The sequence below is a fragment of the Enoplosus armatus genome, chromosome 17, assembly GCF_043641665.1.
Source record: "Enoplosus armatus isolate fEnoArm2 chromosome 17, fEnoArm2.hap1, whole genome shotgun sequence".
Classification (NCBI taxonomy): domain Eukaryota; kingdom Metazoa; phylum Chordata; class Actinopteri; order Centrarchiformes; family Enoplosidae; genus Enoplosus; species Enoplosus armatus.
Window position 1 is genome coordinate 11,032,590 of NC_092196.1, and position 20,677 is coordinate 11,053,266.

General features: G+C 43.2%; 1 protein-coding gene across 1 annotated transcript in view; it reads right to left on the reverse strand.

Annotated features, from left to right (window-relative positions):
• cep112 (centrosomal protein 112) overlaps positions 1-20,677 on the reverse strand; it is a 95,326-nt gene that overhangs the window by 19,319 nt on the left and 55,330 nt on the right. Inside the window, exons 21-23 of the mRNA XM_070923355.1 lie at positions 18,518-18,748; positions 7,709-7,771; positions 2,775-2,924 (exon numbers count right to left, since the gene is read on the reverse strand). Coding sequence (XP_070779456.1) covers positions 2,775-2,924; positions 7,709-7,771; positions 18,518-18,748 — 444 coding nt within the window. The remainder of the gene's footprint in view (positions 1-2,774; positions 2,925-7,708; positions 7,772-18,517; positions 18,749-20,677) is intronic.

Genomic DNA, 20,677 nt, shown 5'->3' on the forward strand with positions numbered 1-20,677 from the left:
CACACTCCCTCCGATGGCCCACTGACAGCTCTCTGCCATTTCTTTTCTTTCTTTTTCCTCCCTTCTCTCCCCCTTTCCTCCCTTGTCCTTCTGTTTGCTGTCTCAATCCTCACACTTCCTCCATCCTTTTGTTGGTTCTCCCTCTCTTTCTTCCCCTTCATTGTTTACCATCTCACCCTTCTCCTCTCCCTCCTCTTTCAAGTTTACACCAACTCTTTATTTTATTTCTTTTTTTGCTGTTTGATCAATCTTACCTTCCTCTCCCACATTGATTGTCTTCTTCCGCTCATGGCTGGCCTTTAATAAGCAATCCAACCATTAATTGGAGTCTCATTAGCGGGTGGTTAATACAGGGGGGATCATAATAATGAGGACACAGATAATGGAAACAGAAAGCCTTTGTCTGCTCCCAACACAGATGCCAAGACCTGTGTCTTGTAACACAGCCTACAACAGCATGTGTGTTGTGTCATGATACAGTTATATTATAAGCAACAAAGCTACAATATGAGCAAGTGTAGCCAGAGTCAGTGTTGCCAAGTCTCCCTAAAAGTGAAGCTCGAGTCCCCATGGATCACCATAACATAATGACAAACATTTCATGGAAATTATAGTAAATAAAGGAGGAATTATTATGTAATATGTATTTAAGTGTTTGTAAATGCATCATAGAATAACGTTTCTGTTGTTTTCCATTTAGACAGGAAGCAAAGATTGTGAATAGGTAACGACTCCCTTCAGTGAAGCAGGAATAAAAAATGTATTAAATAAACTGCTCATGACTGAATATCAGGTCAGGTGACACTTCATTGTGTCACTTAAGCATAAAAAAGTCAGCAGCTCATCTTCTGCAGTGCTTTGCATGTGTGTAGTCCCACTAGAAATGACTTCCCACAGCTTTGTTGATCATAATCTGAACACAGTGTCACAGTGAAAGTGTTTATGAAGGAGCAAGAGAGGGATTGAGTCAGATCTGAAGTTCACTATTATCTCTGTCTGATCTGGACTGAATAATGTGGACTATAGAACCACCATCAGCCTTAACTGTCAATCGTTTACAAAAAACTGGACATTTCAGACAACCTAGGTGAGGGGCTAGGCTAGCAATTACAGGACAAACTGGCCGCTTTAGGAGAAACGGCAGGTCTGAGCGAGGGGGGCCTGGGCTACCAGGGCCTGGAAGGAGAGGAGATCTAAAAGGGAGGCTCACAGACCTGCCTCCTTACTATATGAGGCAGCTGCAACCACAAACAGACAAGGTTGTGTTTGGGAACATGTCCTGATCCCAGACACAACAACTCTTTATTTAGTGAGCCACACCCAATCAACTGCCACTGTGTCCCAGTCTGGTTGCTAGGGCAAGAGGCAGAATAAAGGATCCTGTGAGTCCAAAAGAGAAATCTGCATGGAGGAGGACGAAGATCAGTGAAAAGAACGGACAAAATGAACAGAATATTGTTTTAACTACACATTTCAAAAAGAGCCGCACTATACGTAAGACAGTCAAAGGAAGGACTAGTGTATTACTGCTTGCTTGGACAAAGTGAAATTTTTCATCTCTAATCTCTCAATTTTGTCAACTAATATTGTTCTACATGTGAAGTTATTAGGACAGGTTTAAAGAAATAAAAACTAGTGAGAAACAGAAAGTGTAACGCTAAAAAAGTAGCCCGAGTGTGAAGTTTAACTGTGAAAGAGAATGACAGTAATGATATAGAGAGGCATTGACTGAAGAAGTGGGGTGCAGCAGACAGATTTATAAGGTTCAGCCAGACACAGAGCACACAAGCCTCTTAAAGACACTATGGAGTTTGCAACTAGCCATAAAAATGACAGAGCACATGCATACAAACTGTGACCGAGCTTTAACAAAAGAAAAGCGACCCGTGTCTACTCTATAAAAGTCAAATCCAGACAAGATGTAGTTTACTGACGCAATACTCATAAACAACTCATGTATACTCAAGTTTTTGTGTGAGGTGGGTTATTGCAAACAATGCCTCAATCAAACAACTTAATCAAACTATATACAATATTATGGGATGTAATTAAAATGTGTGTTTCTAGCGGATGTGCTCAGATTTACACTCCCAGTCCCTTAAACTGTTGTATGATACATGTTTTGTAGGTTTTTTTCTTTTTAAATAAATCTGACATTAAAATAGGAGTCCAGCTGCTAAATATCTAACTAGAACTCACTGCAGAAGCGCTTCTCCAGCATTAGTTTTTACTCACACATCCCACCTGATTGTGACTGATTTTGTGCTTTTCCCAACTTGCAAGGAGTCAGAAAAGTTATTTTTCTTTTATTCACAGTATTGTGACTTGCTGCTCTGCATAATTACCGCACATCAGCATACATTCTGATCGCTCAGTTATTGTCAACTGCTGATCTGAATCTCACTCATTGAATAAGCGGTCCTGGCTATGTGACACTGCATAGCGCAATTGCTCTTTTGCCCTGAAAGTTATGTTATATTTCCTAAAAGTGGAATTATTTCTTCTAATGTTGGTGGGGGTGGTCTTTATTTCCTGTATAGTGGCTGTAATATGCTGCAGCAAAGTCTGATAAGGCAGTAATATTGCTCTGGACTCCACACCTTATAAGTTCAGTAAAAAGTTCCTTATGATGTGTAGAGGAATAGCATTTTGCAACAACCTATATACGTCCCTTGTTCATATGAAATAGGAAAAGTACAGGATAATAATTTGTCATATCATCAATGTTGATAGATGTGATTAAGTGAGTGGTCTCCTACGTGCCCAACACTGACCTTGTTGGCCTGATCGGCGTGGTGACTTATCGTCCTCCTCTCCTCATCCCATCGAGCACTGGTCTCCTCCAGCTGCTTCTCCATTGCTTGCTGCAGACGAACAGCCTCCTCCTTTGAGTCACACACAGATGTCTGTAGCTCCGCAATTAACTATGGGTGAGAAAAAAATGAATGTTTGATTTTGATTGAGCCTCATGTGTGTGGGACTGACAGAAAATCAGCACAAGTTGCAGATGGACAACTGACCACACAGTGTTATACCCACTCGTGAGTAAAGAAAAAGAAAAGTTGGCAAATCTGCTTTTCCAGTGCATAGATTCCTTAAAAGTAAAATTTTCTGTGCTGGAGTGGAGAGAAAACCTGTTGACAGATGCAAAACAAAATGCTGATTTGCTTCATTTCACTGGTCTCACAAAATGACTTGTGTCAGATGGAAAATGCAGTTCACATTTGTCATGGATTTGGATGGCAGTAACAAACACCTTGAAACACTGCTTTTCCCAGAGTCTCATGTCCTCTGTATTTTTTGAGAAGAGACAGAAGACACTGAGAAAGCAGAGAAAAAGAGAAGAGGGAGGTAAAAGAAAAAAAGAAATAGACAGGAAGGAAAAAACAACTTCCTTTTTGAAGAGTGGAGTGACTTTGTGTTGGTGAACTTGCGGTGCACACCAAGATGAAAAGGAACTGCCTCGGCTTTGAAATCCTCCAGTCAAAATTAACATTCTATTTAAGCCACTGTCAGGGAAAGGCAGAGGAAAGATGAGAGAAAGTAAAAGAGAGAGGGAAAGGAAGGAAGACAGGGGGAAAGCGAAAGAGACAGAGGTGGTGGTGGTGTGGTGGTTGGGGGGGGTGCAGTCCTGCTGCTAGCTTTGGGCTAGACAGATAATTGTTTACCATGTTCAAACTCTGGAGGACTAGCCCTGCTGGAATCTGCACTGTGTGGGAGTACGGGAGTTAGAGTGGTGCGGGTCGACCACAGATAGAGAGACACGGAGAGTGAGATGAGAGGGAGATTAGGCTTATTTTGTCAGTGGGAAAGCCACATGAAAGCAACAAATGGCACATTATTATGGGAACATCATTTCGGGGCGTAATAATTACTTTGCAATATGGATTCCCTGCATCTGCTGGTCTTTAGCCCCAGGCGGTGGCGGCACTCTAAACCAGTGAACTCAGCTGTCTGTCTTGTTATTCCTGTATATATCCACCACAGCACCTTCTTCTCTGTCTGATAGCCAGCCAGGCCTTTTTAAGTCTGTAATTGGTCTGGTGAGACTTGTCTATTTCCCCGCCTGCTAGCATCTCTGTTTAGGGCTAAAGGCGGGCTTACCTCTCCATGAACTTGAGGTAAAAAAATAAAAAAAAAAAGGAGGGAAATGAGCAGGTCTGATGTTTATTCACTTGTTTGTAAACAGAAAGGTGAATAACTAATAACGATAAAACCATGGTCACCACAGAGAAAGGGATGACTTGTGATGCTACATGAAAAGAAAAACACTTCAAGTGTGAACTTGTTGACTGATGTTGAAACAGTGCAGCCTGGTTTCCAGACCTCTTGATTGCTGCACACACCTCTGATTTGTTCAATGATTTAAAAAGTGAGGTGAAAACAAAATGGCAAGTGACAGAAAAATGCTGTAGACACTCCAAAGATTGTCATACACCAAAGAACTGGAGCTGAAATGACAAGTCAATTAGTTAATCAACAGAAAATTAATCCGCAACATTATTTAAGTAATTTTCTGCATTTTTTAAAACATTTTATATATAATTGATTATTCAATAACCTAACTTGCAGATTAATATATTGAAAGTCACTTATTGTCAGCCAGTTAGTTAAATTAAGTTAAGTTAAATTATTAAGAAGGTAAATGACTGTATGGTTTGCTCCCAGTGATGAGTGTATATAGTACACTAGTAGTAGAACAGTATATATATAGTATATATAACAATAGAAACAACACTGATGAGAGTGAACCAAAACAGTAACGCTAAAACAAAGCCACGATAAACACACAAAAAATAATAATAATTGATTATTGCAACTTTAGCAATGATCAATACAGATAGTGTTAACAGTGAAGGATGGTACATCACTGTTGTATCAAAAGGAATAAATAGTGTAACAGATCCTATTTGGTTAATACATGCCTAAGAGGTCACATGTGAACACTGTTTGTGGAACTCAACAACCAGAATTGTGTGGAAATAAATGAGTTACATTTGCATAGTGAGTGAACTTCAACCTCTTTCTGCCAGAACATGGTACTTCTCATGCACTGTGCCTCCCATGGCAAATTCCCTCCACCTCCTTCCTACTCCCACGGTGGACGGTCAGAGATAAAGTAATGATCTCCCACCAGTACCACATCTACCACCCACTGCAGCCTGATCATTAAGTGGGGGAAGACAGCGCAGCCCTGTTCAGTTCACAGGTCACCCAGGAGGACCACTCACAGTTAGACGCTTTACACACAGGATTGGATTGGAGAGACACTAATTAGAGACTGTGTGTGTGTGTGTGTGTGTGAATGAGAAAGGCAGAGAAAGAAAGACAAAAGCAAAGAGGTAACGCGTAAGAGAAAGGGGTGTGTGTGTGTGTGTGTGTGTGTGTGTGCGCGAGTGTGCACGTTAACATATACCCTTACGTGGTGCGTCTCCAGTCCCCTCAGGATAATGCATGGCGTGGTATGTTTTTAATTGGGCTATTAGCCATGCAGTTGAGCTCAAGAGCGATGCCCCCTGTCAGACACAGAGGGGTTAACAACTGGGGTTAGCCTTTGAGGTTCAAAGGCCTCTTGTTTACATTTGACTGAGTTGCCCCAGGGGGGGCTCCACCTTTACCTTTTACAACAAAGCAGTCCAAGCCCACGACAAATAGCCCGCATTAATCACGCATATTAATATGTTTGCACAGAAAACCCCACACCTTCAGCAAAACCCTCTGTATAGCAACACACTTCAACTAAGGTGTTGAATTCTGCGCAGAGACTTTTCTTTAATATCAGAGAGACTGTTGTTTGTTGAACCTGTGCCAGCTTTGTGTCCCCAAAACAGAGGATTAATCACTTGTTGCTTTGTCTGCGGTGGCGTACCGCACCGCCAAAGCGGGCAAACATGGCTGAACTTTCGCACAGCATCCGACTTCTTTTGAAGTCGAGCATTGTGTAACCTAATAAGCTACCGTTTTCTCACAACATCTGCTTGTCAACCCCGCTTTCAACTCTGTGCCTTTGCCAGCCAACCCAAAATGGGGGGATTTAAAGAGGAGAAGAAAGAAAGAAAAACAACAAAACCCCCTCTTTGAATCTCCTCTTTGGGTAACGAGGTGCAATTACAGCCAAATGATTGTGATATTTTACCCCGCTACATAACCAAGAAGAAAACTCGTTTCTTTTGTAATGTAAACACTACTTAGGGTGTTTTGGGTCTTTAAAACTGGTGAGGTAAAAGCTGCCTGAACTTTCAGGAGACATTTTGCTGAATGACAGAGTGTGTCCTGGGAAGTCATATATACCTGGTTGGAGAGAAGAGTTACCTCAGTTTTAAATGGGCTCAATCTGAGGAGACAAGCACTAATGTTAAACATATGGCCCTCGATTGGAAGTGTGGCTGGACGATGCCATGACAGGAGGAAGAGAAACAGGTATGGGGATGAAGTAAAGAGGTATTAGAGGCGGGATACTAGAATACTAGTGCAAGTAAATAGACGGGGGACAAATGTAACTGTGTAAGTGTGTGAAATACAATTAGGGACTGAACTTTTAAGGTTGATTCATACTTCTGCTTCAAGGTGTTGCAGAGGCTCCCATGAAAGAACCACAGTACAAGTCAGGGCTACCATGCTGCTGCTTGTGTTTTCTCCTACATGCTTTCGATGATCGTTGGGGTTGCTGACAGTAAAGACAAAATGGAGAGAGTTGAAGAAATAAACTTCTCCTTCAGAGTAGTGCGACAAATGTTGATTTTACGATCTAGCTAGCAAACCTTCCCTTAATCCCTAGATGAATGAAAAAATATGTACAATTAATACACGACACTGACTGATGATATATGACAAATTATTCTAATTGCAGTGGTGCCACCATCATCAAAGGGCTAAACTATATGCTGAACTATAAAGCAATTCCAAAACAGAAGAAAACAACTCAACAGAGAAGCATAAATCTGGACATAGCCCCTTTAATATACAGCACACAGCAGTCCAACTTCAACCTATCACTGAACAAATGGGCACTACAAAGTGACCAATACAAGGTAGAGCAAGCAATGTGTGGTTTTTAAAGTAGCATGAATTAATTTTTTGGCCAGATGGGGGCAGCTGAACAAGCTGTACACACAGCATTGATATATTAATTCAATGCAAACAGTTGCCTATTAACACATTCAGGAGACACTGAGCAACATTAGTATTCATTTGGAGTCATGTTTCTGGCCACCGGACAAATGTAAGTCTAATATTCACTCTCCTAGCTCACTATGAGAGACGCCTTTCACATTACAAGCAGGTATTTGATTCACTGCTATATAAAAATACTGATTAATGCAGCTTTAAGGGCAAACATTTGTATTATCTAGCACTAGAAAACAAACAGAGAACTTGATAACATGTCCTGACACACGATTCTGTCTGAGCTGCAGAGGAGAGCTTGTCACCTCTAACACCAAAAGGAAAAGTAAGTCTGAGCTCTGCACAAACCTCATGCCAGCTATGAGATGTGTGTGCGCTGGTGTGTTTGTGCATATCAGCTTAAGGGTAAAGGGCAGGGTGACTTGCTGTGTGTTCAAGAGTGTGTCTGTGTGTGTGTTTTCATGTGTGCTTCCTCACCTCTCCCATCAGAACATTTGTCCAATCTTTCAAGCGGTTCAGTGGAAAAAGAGGAATATAAAATGAAAGATGGGGGGAAAAAAGAGTAGAAGAGAAAACTGATTACCTGGGCAGACTTGGCGAGCTTCTGACTGTACTCCTTCTCAATCTGCTTCAACCTGCTGTTGGTCTGCAACAAGAAGGGAGAGGGGAGTGTGAGACAGAGATATGCAGACAGACGGATGGAGAGACACAAAGAGAGAGAGTTGTGAAATTGAATCTTCTGTTAGGAAGTGCACACACTGCCCTCCCAACCTACCCAAGCCTACATACACACTCATGTTGACCTCTGCCTCTTGGCAGCGTGTCCCTGCGGCGCAGGCCTGTGGCCCCTTGGCACAGCGCCAGTCCCAACGTTCATGTGTGCCAGCAGGTAGTGACGGGCATGGTGCACAGTGGGCACTACTCCCCTTTGATCCCCTGCCAACAATTCATCACTTAACAAGAAGGGGGGCAGGGGGGGAATTAAAACGTTGCTGCCAATTAGCTATAGGGAGAGGAGAAAAAAAAAAAGAAGAGAGATGATCGAGAGAAGCCGGGAGACGCAACACGGTGGAGACAGAATAGGAGTGAATGGAGATTGTTGTTAGGAGTTTATTGAGCGACGCTCGTCTCTTTGTTATCGGTTCTTTCTCTATGGGAAGCTAGCCAGCTGGAAGCAAACACTGCGAGTGTCTAATACAAGATCTGTCTCCGTTCGGCTAGCTGTGTTGTGATGCCAGAGTTTCAATGAGAGGCTGAACAGTGGAGTGAGATAATTAGGTGTGAAGTGCTGGAATTTGATGGGGATCTCAATGGCTGCCTGTGCGCGTGGTGACAAGGTCTACACAAGTACTGTAGAAGGACTAAGGCTCAAATTAATGGGGGATATAGGTCATTATTTGAAAGGCAGGCAAATCTTTTCAAGTTTTAAACTCATGTCTGAAGGTATCAGTTTATTTATATTGCTCAGATTCTCCTATTATTTTGAAAACACATAACGCAGAAATCAACATTTAAACTTTTTCATAACTCAAGCTTAGCACAAGACAGTTGTCTAATTGCCAGTTGCTTGGACTTACTGCATACAACATCACTGTGCTCTTCTATTTTGCATTAATGTATGTTAGTTACTCATTGCTGATAACCTAATCAATTTCCCCACAGGTGTTACAGAAGTTCCATCTCATCTTATTTCATGGCAACTGTAAGAAACTCTAAATAAATAACTCTGAAAATCTGCTCTCTACACCCCAATAAGCATCTCACAATGCTATTGGTGTGATAAGCCACAAAGTATAACACAACTATTCTTTTTAATACTTGAAAAGTTCCTGTTTAATGAACGTAGGAAATATAAAAATACCTATAAAAACACCAGCCATTTAGAAAAGGATATAAAAATGCAGTAAACCTGATTCATACATAAAAACACCCATGACACACACACACATACACTCACACACAGGCTTGACTCTCCTGTCCTGACAGCCACTGACAGACGGACAACTCACTAACAAACAGTGTTTCATTGAACGCATCCCCCGCAGCCATCAACACCTGAGCTTTTTGGACTCTGCACCCCCATCCAAACACTTCCTGACAAACACCGCCGTCCTGCTCCGAGCGGACACACCTGTCACCGCGGAAACACAGAGCCATCACCAAGGATACCGGCCTGTCTTCCTGCGCCAGGACTCTTTTTGAATGGCAGCCCGCTCGTCCCTAGGGGCCTTACAGCAGCTGATGAGAGAGGGTTAGACAAAGAAGGATGTAGAAAAGGCAAGAGAAAGAACTGTGTGTGGGAGAGGGGCGCAAATGGAGTCCTTCAATGTTTTTCTTTACAGCTGACACGTTTGTTGTCTCCCTTTATTGCTGCTGGAGAGCTCCATCCTGACTACAGTTTAGTTGAAGTGACACTGTGGTAGTTCGTATAAGATTTCTTTTAACCTCTTTTTAACAGATAATCTGCAAAAAAAAACATGAGGCACATCGTCATAATTCTTTGACTGCATGTCATTATCTTTGTAGTCCACGTTTGGAAAATGAGAGCAAAGGATGAGACTTAAATGTGGCTCAGTAGTGAAAATGTTTACATCAAAGTTATATATCAGCATTACCTTCGCAATTGACCGTGAGGTAATGAGGTGTGTGTGATTCTCTGTACTGTATATGACTGGGGGCTCACATGTGAGTGTATTCATGGAAACATATGGCCATATTGACATGCAAACAGGCTCAGATGTTTCATAAAAACATAAAGAGCTTGCTACTAGCCTATTCCTTTTACCTACAGCCACTCAGGGGGATTTAGCAGGAAGCATTATACAACATCATACATTATACAGCTCAACCATCTACACTCACATTAAAATTGGCTGGAAATAGATGAAGATATGGGTAGTACATGCGAGGAAAAATAGCCCAACAGGACTGTGACAAATACAAAGGGAAAATCAGAGCTAAATTAAAAGCCCAGCAATATATGTGTGTGTCTACGTGTGTGTAAGCACTTTCAAAGAGACTACCTGTGCCCTGCCAAAGGCATTTTCGTGCCGAAGGCACTTTGAGGCTGTATCAGGCTCTTCAATCGCCTCTTAATCCTAGCTGTGTGGAGTGCAGCTGCTTTGAAGTGTGTGCGTGTTTGCGCATGTGTGCGGGTACTTGTGTGTGTGTGTTAAAGAGTGGAAGTGGATCTGAAGGCAAGGCATGCACCGCTTACCAGAACTTAATTAATAATCTGCAGTGGGAATCAGGCCAAACACACACACACACACACACACACACACACACACACACACACACACACACACACACACACACTCACACACTCACACACTCACACACTCACACACTCACACACATGCATATAGACACACGCGTACCCTAAAAAAGGGACTGATGGGAGCGGCAGAAAACAGGGTGACAACTTTCTCTCTAACACACACACTTACACAAAGACATGCACACAAGTCACACTTATTCAAACACAGACAATGGACAAACAGGATGCATGAAGGCCAAACACACATCCAGAGTTTGATCTATGGCTGCTTGGAAGTGAAATTTGCTCAAGGTGCGACAGCCCCATTGTTTGGAGTAGACCGCTGTATCGTTGCTAAAGGAGGAAGAAAGCAAAGTAAACATTTCTCAATAGAGTAACCCTGCCAACATATGATAACTTCTGTGTGTGTGCTCAAGTCAAGTGTGTGTGTTTCTGTTTCCAGTACTTTCAGAATCTGTTCAGTGCAGTCTGCAGTCCTGGACAGGATATTGCCTCCATATGGCATTTTTCTCCGATATGTTTCCAATCATCTCACATTGCTAAAGAGCAATTATGGTTTTCAGCGTCGTCCTAAAGCTGAACTCTGACAGAAGACATAAAACTACTGATGCAAGGATGATGTCAATCCACACACAGCGAGGACACAACATGACGACTGATTGACAGGTGGTTAGGTAAAGAGCAGGAGTATTTTTAAGGTGACAATGAGTCACAAAACATACTTTTTTTAATGGCTGTTGGTAGTTTCACCCTGCACATAAAATGCTGTATATTGCACACTAGGGAGCTGATTTGTGGGGCTCATTTCTTGAAAACAAAAAAAAGAAGAAGATGATTTCAAAGAGAAGCTTTTCCCCCGTTGCTCCACGAAGCCTTCAGTTTTAGTGGCAGCAGCATTTGTAAGCATTCAAAACAATCCTCTGTTCACTACGTATGTCTCTCATAACAATTTGAGTTCAATCTGCCAGCCAGGGAGAGCTGGGAGATGTTATTTGCTCGTTTGTCTGTAATCATTGCTGTCTTGCTGTGCTTGCCTCTGTATCTGCGTGTGCGAGAGAGAGGGAGTTGGTGCTGTAATGACAAGAGGCTTTATTTCCATTTCACAGTTTGCCATCACTGCCTGTCAGTAGTGATTCTCTTAATCCCTGCTGCTCACTGTCAGTGTCGCATCACACACAGTACACAGAAATAATGCATCACGGACACACACACACACACATGCAGGCATATGCAGATAAACATACATCAAACACAAACAACATACCAAATGTTCAGTGATTACACACTCCACCAGCCTGTTCTTGGTATCAGAAAACCAATTACATCCGTTAGCATCAGGGTGAGTGGGCTCAACATCTAACCTGCATCTTAAGGTCAAGAAAAGAAGTTGGTTTGAGGCTGTGCTTAATGGCCGGAGTCGCTTGTAGAATCACAGATTGCTTTAACACAAGCACGTGGACAGAGTTTAAAACCAGAGGCTCATTCATGTTTTCTGTGTGTGAACTATTACATAGGCAGAGGTCTTCACCTAAGATGACTGTTCAGCTATGACAACGATTTTGCTGAAAGAGACGTAAAGTTTCTTTCCAAATGGTCGTTGAACTTTGATAGAACTGTGATGAAAATGTGTCTGCCTAGTTTTCTGCCTAGGTAGACCTCACTTCCTGTCTATTTATGCCTCCATCCCTCCTTTGATCAATAAGTCTGCCTGATGTTCAGATGCAGGATCATTCCGAGTTGAATTAGGAACTTAACCCAAAAAAACAGAGCCCAATATCATGGTGTCCCACTTAAAACTCCACTTCAAACCAAAGTGTAATCTATAGCGTGCAACACGATGGGAGCTGCCTGACGCCATGTTTTAATGCGATTGAGAAAGTGTGTCGCTTCCCTCCCTCCTCTTGGATGACTTCAAAAACTGAGCAAGGGAGCTGTGTGATGTTTGTTTGGGACGGCAGAGCCTTTACTTTGACTCTTTCATCTGCTGGGTGACTCACTCTCTCTCTCTCTCTCTCTCTCTCTCCGCCGCTGGGCCCGATGGTGCACTGAGGAAACGGGGAGCTCAGCTAGGTCTGGGCATGCGTACATGCACACAAACACATATGTTCATACACAAACACAAGAACACGATCTCGAGCACATGAAAATACATTGTGTGTTTGTGCAACAGCTATGATGTAAACATATACCAACAGCAGACACATACAAATTCAGACATAGGTCCAATAATCTGAATGGCCTACACTAAACATCTCTATCTCCCCTAAAATCAGATGCTTCGCTCTGCCTCCCCCATGTCTTTGTCTCTCTGTTAGTGTGAGGTGAATGTGGGCCTTCTTTGATCATCCCTCAGCCTATGTGTTTCTCTCCTCCTCGTCTAATCCATGACCGACTGAATAATGTGATTTGGTGTATCTCCAAATGGCAGAGGACCAAGTTAATAAGTCAGCAGTGGCAGGGGGCAAGAGAGAAGGACAAGACGTGGCTATGACAACAACAATGACAACAACCTCGTACCACCATCTTCTGGCTGAGAGAGAGAACAGTACACTCACTCTGAAAGTACACCAGGGCCAGGATCAAAGCCAGTGTGAAAGGATGGATAAAATGTTAACGGATGTACTTGAATATGTGAATTAACTGCCAGATCTCCCTGGTTTAACTTCCCAGGTTCTGCGTTTAATGTTAAGACTTTTCTGTAGTTTGAGGAGGACATAATGGTTCTTTATTGATACTGTACCATCACTGCTTGTATCAGTGAAAAAAGACGCTGGCACTGAGTTGGAATTGTAACTTCAGTGAAAATTCGGAAAATCTGGAAAAGCTGTGCGCATGTTTTGCACTAAAATGTCTTGGGTGGTCTGTTCACAAGTGCACAGCTCTAAACATGGATGTGAATGCAACAAGAACACACTGAAGACACATTAAGATCCAATCAGTCAGACCACATTTAACGATGGTCAGGGACAGCATGTGTCCACTACACACATGGAAAATAGTGTGAAAGCAGATGCATCTCCAGCCACATTAAAAGACTGCCTAGTCAGCTTTGTGCAAAGCGCAATAAACAACAGTTATATACAGAAGATTTTCTTTTGCCAAACAACTTAAATGAGGGTTTGAAGTCTGTGCCCGAGCTGAGGAACCAAAGGGCCACTGCAATCCTCTCCTCCAGCTGTATGACAGATCACAAACAAGCTTGTTTCTTTCAGTTGCTCACAGATTAAACTAGAGATCACACCAGCCGTGACGCCGGTCAACATGTTGACGCTCTGACCCATGAGCACTCAGTACGTACTCATGTGCCGGACCACACCCACACACTAACATACTGGGATACAGTGATCCGCGACTTAAAACAAATGTGGGCCAGGGGCGCTTCCTAACCCCACTACATCTGGCGCCCTTGCTCGGACCACATCCATCTTCGAACTCGGCCTTCATTTTGATCTCGACTACACCTGTAAAGTTTTGTGACTTCATCTTGCACAGTTGTGACGCTATTGTGTTGATAAAATCTGTCTTATAGACAGACATATAAAGACCACACACAGACTCACAAGGTGAAAACAATACCAGCCACACACTGTCGCGGCTGGTAATTAAATGTGAGTGGGGAGACAAAATCTGCTCACCATGATCCATCACGACTGAATCACGATGCAAAGGGAATATCTAAATACAAGATATGAGATCTACAGATGGCCAGCAATGCTCAGCAAATAACAGCCAACAAGTTGACCTTACCTAAACACACATTTGATCAGATGTATTGGCAGGGAATATACAAATACATTAACCGAGTTCATTCGATTTTGTAGTTAATTTCTATGTGTAGTATAAGCTGTTTGCATGATACCAACGAACATCACCACCTACTCTATCACCGGCTGTCAAACAAACTGTTATGTCACCTGAAAGCTTACAACTGCAGTGTCATGACATAACGAGTGGAGATAAAAAAGACAGCATCAGCTCCAGCGAAGGGACTTAATACGCAACACTGTCTGAGCCAACCTCACTTTTACAAGAAGAACCTCTCAAGTTTGTGGATGTGCTTAGACTACATCCTTGAAGCAAGAAGAATTACCTGCAGGGGAAAAAAGACTAATTGCAAGACAGAGGCCTTCATACCTCAGCTTTTAATGCTCAACCTGTGTGTGTGAGTGTGTGTGCATGCCTTTCATGTCAAGGGAGGCACGTGGGGCAAGGCCAGAGGGACTGCTGTGACACGGAGAGCAGGGATTGGCTACTACATGCCAAAAAGCTGCTTTCTCATTGGCTGACGTTTGCCTCCAGGTGGTTTTGTCACACTTGGTTAGTGTTTGATGAAATGCCCTGTCCCTTTGATCTGAAGTGAAAGTAGGCACGCGCACACACACACACACACACACACACACACACACACACACACACACACACACACACACATGGGAGTACTACAACTACACATGACTTGCCTGAGGAATCATCAGAACGTGTGGGCTTCACCCTGTCCTCTGTCCCTGTGTGTATTTTGTGAATACACACTTTTTATGCATGTATGGTGACATTTACACCGGCAATTCAAATATATAAGAATGAGTACTTAAACATAAGGTATGCAGTACATGTGCAATATGGAAATACTCTCTTACACTGACACACGCCAACACACCAACACACCGACACACACACACACACACACACACACACACACACACACACACACACACACACACACACACACACACACACACACACACACACACACTCATACACTCATACACTCATACACAAACACCCAAGTCCACACAAACATATCAGACATTTGCACATCTAATCTCCTCTGGCAGTTCAAAGAGCCGTGCTCTCCAAACTAAGAGAAAATATGAATTCAAGGTTCCAGACGTTATTCATTTCCTATCAAACCTGAGGCCTCCTGATCTTTTGTCTCACAGTATCTCAGATCTCTAGTATTGACCAGCAGGGAGTGAGTAGGACACAGCTGTGTAAGGTGAAGAGGTCCAACACAAAGACCTTTTTCTCCACTAACTAAACTTTAAGCTTATATAAGTACTACCCATTAAGCACTCATTGCAAATATGACCTGTGTTTTATTTGCTACAGAGGAGTGTGCATGTGTATGTGTGGTAAGCAACCGTGTTCTCACACTTCCTCAAAGCCCAGCCCTGACTTCTGGTAAGGCCAACTCTTTATCGAAAGGCCTAATGTTCTGGGCTTTGCCACTACTTGAAGGCAGGGTGGGGTGGGGTGGGGGTGGGAATGGGGGTGGGGGGCATGGGGAAAGACAGAGAGAGATGGACGGTGGAGGTGTGGAGGAGAATAAGAAAGTTAGATAAGGAGGTAGTGTGGGTGAGAAGCAGGATTCGTGCTCACTGTAGCCCAGAGATGAGGCGTCTTTATCTGGCACAGAGGCAACTTCACAGGCCCCTCAGTGGAGAACGGAGATTGGGAGGTCTGGGGTTGTGTGCATTTGGTCTCACCCATGAACGCGCCCCCCCCCACCCACCCACACACACACACACTCACACACACTCACACACATTCACACCCACACTCTTACAAAGATAAACTTCAATAGCAACCAGACTAAAACACCCCCCCCCCCCCCCACACACACACCTTCTACTCAGCCTACCTCCATCACTTTGCCTTCCCTCCTCCTTTCGTTTTGATGCAGCTCAAATGTATGGAACTATCTTAGCTTCTGATCTTATCTCCTCTGATATTCTGTTTCTCATTATTTTATTCCAACAGCTTTGACTGTCTACTCCCAAAACATTCACCCCCATCCCCCTGTATCCCTCTCTGTCTCTCCCTTAAACGCATGCGTCTTTGATGGGAATCCATTCATGGATTTAATGGATTTCTCTGGCCTTTTTTCCAGGATCTGGGAGATGTGTTCAAAAAAAAAAAGAGGAAAAGCCAGACTGCCCAGGCTCTGCTTCCAAGAGCATGGTGGACTGCAGAGGACAGCATTTCTGTCTGCATCAATAGAATGAGAAATTTTCAGCTTACAAAACAGGGCGAAGGAGTCAATATGGATCTGAGAGCTGGCTGACTTCAATCCCATGTGAAAGAAAAAAGGACACAACGAAGTAGTGAAACTTCTCCCTGCCCACTCCCAAGTCAAACTTGGAGATAGATTAGAAAGTAGAAAAAAGGGGGAAAAGTAAGACGTTCAACCTTTGGTGAGTTTTTTTTTAGAAGCATGCACTTTCAGCTGACAAAAAAGGACGGAGAAATCATTAATCTCTTTCATAAAAAGTGAAACTGGCACATCGCTTATAGTGTTATCAGTTTAAGTTCAACATTCAGCCTCACTGCTTTGAATCCACTCCAGATTCCCCGACAACTGTGGGTCATTTTTTCCCCGTGTACAAAAAAAAGAGAGAAGAGAGAGTGGAATTAAAGTGTGCCAAAAAGATAAAATAACTTTTAGCTGAAAAACAGCCTTCACATATCCAAAAGGGGAAAAAAAGTGACTGATAAGAAATAGCATGATTTCCTCAAATGAGGATTACCCTGTAATAAGCACACTCTTTTCCTCGGATCTCGCTCCCTTCAGTACCCCTGGTTCTGTGTGCCATATGGAGCCAAAATGGCCGCCTGGGTGCTTTGGAGGTCCCTGCATTACGGGGCTAATGCTGCGCAGCTGGCGTGGGATGGTGTCTAATGAAAAATGCTCTCTTTGATGGGCCCTGCCGAGGGATTAGGTTCTGATCAACACCACCTTAGGTCAGCTTCCTGCTAGACCAGCACAAGATTACGGGTGATTTCACAGCCATGGGTCCCGTTTCTGTAGTGGTGAGGGGAGCGAATATGAGACAGAAAGAGAGAAAGAAAGAGAGAGGAAGCCTCAGAAGTTCTAATTGAAGTACTTCCTGGTTCACTAAGATAGCAAAAAGCAAAGCTGGATAATGACTCTACTGAAATGCTATGGTTTCCCCTCTATGACTGACCCTTAAGTCCAATCCCCTAACTTGTGTGTACATTTCAAAATGGTATATCCCATGATGGTAAGAGGGTCAACCAAAAGACTTCCATGTAGTGTAGATGCTGACACCATTACCCACCATTACCTTACTCAACTTCTTTTAGGTTGTACTAAATTAATAGTAATATGCTGGGGTTTATATGGTGTTTAGGGCAGAGTAACTCAATAAGACTAAGCTTGGATGAGCAAACATTAAGACATACTGATCTGTACAACTACACCGGCATGACAGACACATCAGGCACAGGTTGCAGCAGACCTTCACTACCTTTGCTACAGTGAACTCAAGCAAGCCTTCCTCCCCGGAGGGCTCAGCAGGTACAGTGGGTCACTAATTGCATGTGGCGGTTTGATCCGTGGCTCCTCCTGTCCACATGTCTAAGTGTCCTTGAGCAAGACACTGAACTCCAATTGCTCCTGACGGTCAGGCCAGCGTCTTCCATGGGAGCTTGCATGTGTGTGTGAACGGGTGAATGAAAGGTGAATTGTAAAAGGCTTTGGATAAAAGAGCTGTATAACTAGTCCCAGTCCCCCCCCCACACACACAGACGCACAAACACGATGTGTTCTCAGGGTCGACACTGTTGAAAAACAATAGCTTGATAAAGACAACATGGTTCACATGTTCTCTGACAAATATCTATGGGAGAAGGAGACATAACCAGAGGCAGACATACAGAGAGACAGAGGGAGAGGAGGTACGTGATACCTACAAAAAAAGTTTGATTGTCTGAATAAGAGTATTCAGATCAACCAGCCACAGGCTGAAAAGTGTCTTAACTCGCTCCTAGTACACTGCTAAGTTACTAAAAAGCCAATCTGCTTAACAAAGCTACGTCATGCCCTCTTTATTGACCCCAAGTGCTATTTTCTTGCACACCTCACTACACCTTACCAACAGCTCCTCCTCTTTGTATGCAGGAGGTAATACAATCTCTCTACCTCTGCCTATACTTTCCTACCAAATTCAATGTTTATTGGCTATTTCAGACATAGGTGTCTCTTGTATTTCAGTTTCTGCTAGTAAACCAATGAAGGTGTCGCTTTTTACGTAACCTTACTTTAAACAGGTATTCATCCACAGGCCACATCCCATCTTTTCCCTCACCCACCTTCTCTTGAGCAGCGTCCTTCTCCTGCTGGTGGCTTCTCTCAAGGTCGCGGCGGATGCGCTCCATGTCAGAGCGGAGCCGGTCCAGGGACGCCTCTTTGTCCAGGAACACCCTTTGTTTTTCCTCCTCCCGGAGTAATGCCATCTCGGCCAACTGTTGCTTATGCTGTGCGTGGGCACCCTGGAGTTCCTCGTGTAGACTTGACAACTCGGCTTCCAAATCTGAAATCGTCTGGAAAGAGACATAAACAGAGATGTATAGTGGATTTAGGTGAGTGATATTAACTAATGTCCTGCAGATATCGTGTGGTTCCGAGATGTGGGGGCCCTTAGGTCAACATTTCATGATACTCCCGTGATAGAATAGATGTGAGAGGAAAATGTCTTTTTAGTTCTCGTGTTTGTGTACACTTGTACGATGTAGGATACTTTCTAGTGGTCAAAGTCCACTGGAGTGATGTTTTTAGATGACATGAACAGTATTTAAGATCTATTTTTGTTTATTGTGTATTCCTCAAGATGGATTTATGTCTAAATGTGTATATTTAACGCACCAATGAAGATAACTTTTCAGAACATTCACGCATATTCCTATCTGTACTCATACATTTATGGCACTGACAAATGTTGACAATGGTCTGGCTGCATCACAGACTGGGACAAGTTGTCTGACAAATATGTGAGTGACAAAAAACAGAGTCCTGAAGGGTGAAAATATAGCAACAAATATCTCCAGATTACATCCTTACTTGCCATCAACACTGTATAAAGATACCCCAGTGACAGTTAAGAAATGTTGATACGCTGTATATTGAAGATTGAAGATTTGAGTAAAGAGATTGCTGCAGAGAGAGTGAGACAGTATATCTAAGTGTGAAGGAGTGCCTCTACATTTTAACTAGTACGAAAGTTTCACAAACATGCTTAAATGCTTCTGCTTTTCTCTGTGTTTGTGCGGAGGCTGCTGCGATGGCCTGACCCCTTCTCTTGACCTCTCTCTTTTTGAACTGCTCAGCCTAGACTTTGCCCAGAAGAGCCCTTTAATAGTGATGCCAGGGAGAGTCAACATTACATAGTAGGAATGCTAATAAGCGCAACCCCACGGCCTCTGAAACGTCAGAAATAAGACTGGTCTGACACGTGCTATGAGGCTGCATCTCAAGAGTTTGGGAAATGTGGAAATGGAAAAGAAAAAAGCTTAGAAAAGCTGTTCTGTCAAAACTGCATTACTTAGCTGGTGTGATGAATATATTCTGGCGAAACAAATGAGGAGGGGGGGCTCAAAAGTGAAAGAATTTAATTTCTTTCTTAATGTACACAAGGTACACATACTGTATATGTGCATTTATGATATGATGTGGGTCATCCATGTTACAGCTGGATATCACAAGTTCAGTCTTCAAATAGCCTATTTGTAGTGCATAAAGAACACCACACATATTACATTTATCAGTATAATATGATCATTCCCTACAATTTAAAAAGCATTGTAGTGATGTGTAGGTGACTCGAAGAAGCATTGCAGTTGTTTCACACTTACCTACCTGTATTGCACGTATTCCCCAGCTATTGCACATCCTCATTACTCTCCTTGGTTTACTTGGTTTATTTCTTACTTTGGTTTGCATTGTGTGCTCTGCCTCCTGCCACCCCCCCCCCCCCCCCACCCCTCCTCAAAAGCCTGGGCATCCCAGGACAACGCCATGTTAAGGCAATCAGACAGAAACTGTCTGAAGTCTTTTTTAGCGGGCACTGGGGAGAATCAAAGAGACTTCAAAGGAGTGTCACAAAAACAGGCAGATGCTGTGGCTCTTGTGTTACACTCCCCCCTACACTGGCGTGCACACACATGCACACGCACCTACACACACACACACACACACACACACACACACACACACACACACACACACACACACACACACACACACACACACACACACACACACACACACACACACACACACAAACAGCCACACGTGGTCTAACTGTCACACATTCATGCAACACATTCAGAGAGAATTTAAGGTAAAAAAACACAAACACATGCAACATCCTCTATCTCTATGTCCCACTCCCCTGTCTCTCAACATTACCAGTCTCACTGCTCCGCGTGCGCCGTCAAGGGCAAGCAGCTATTAGATCTGAGCCCTGAAGAGTC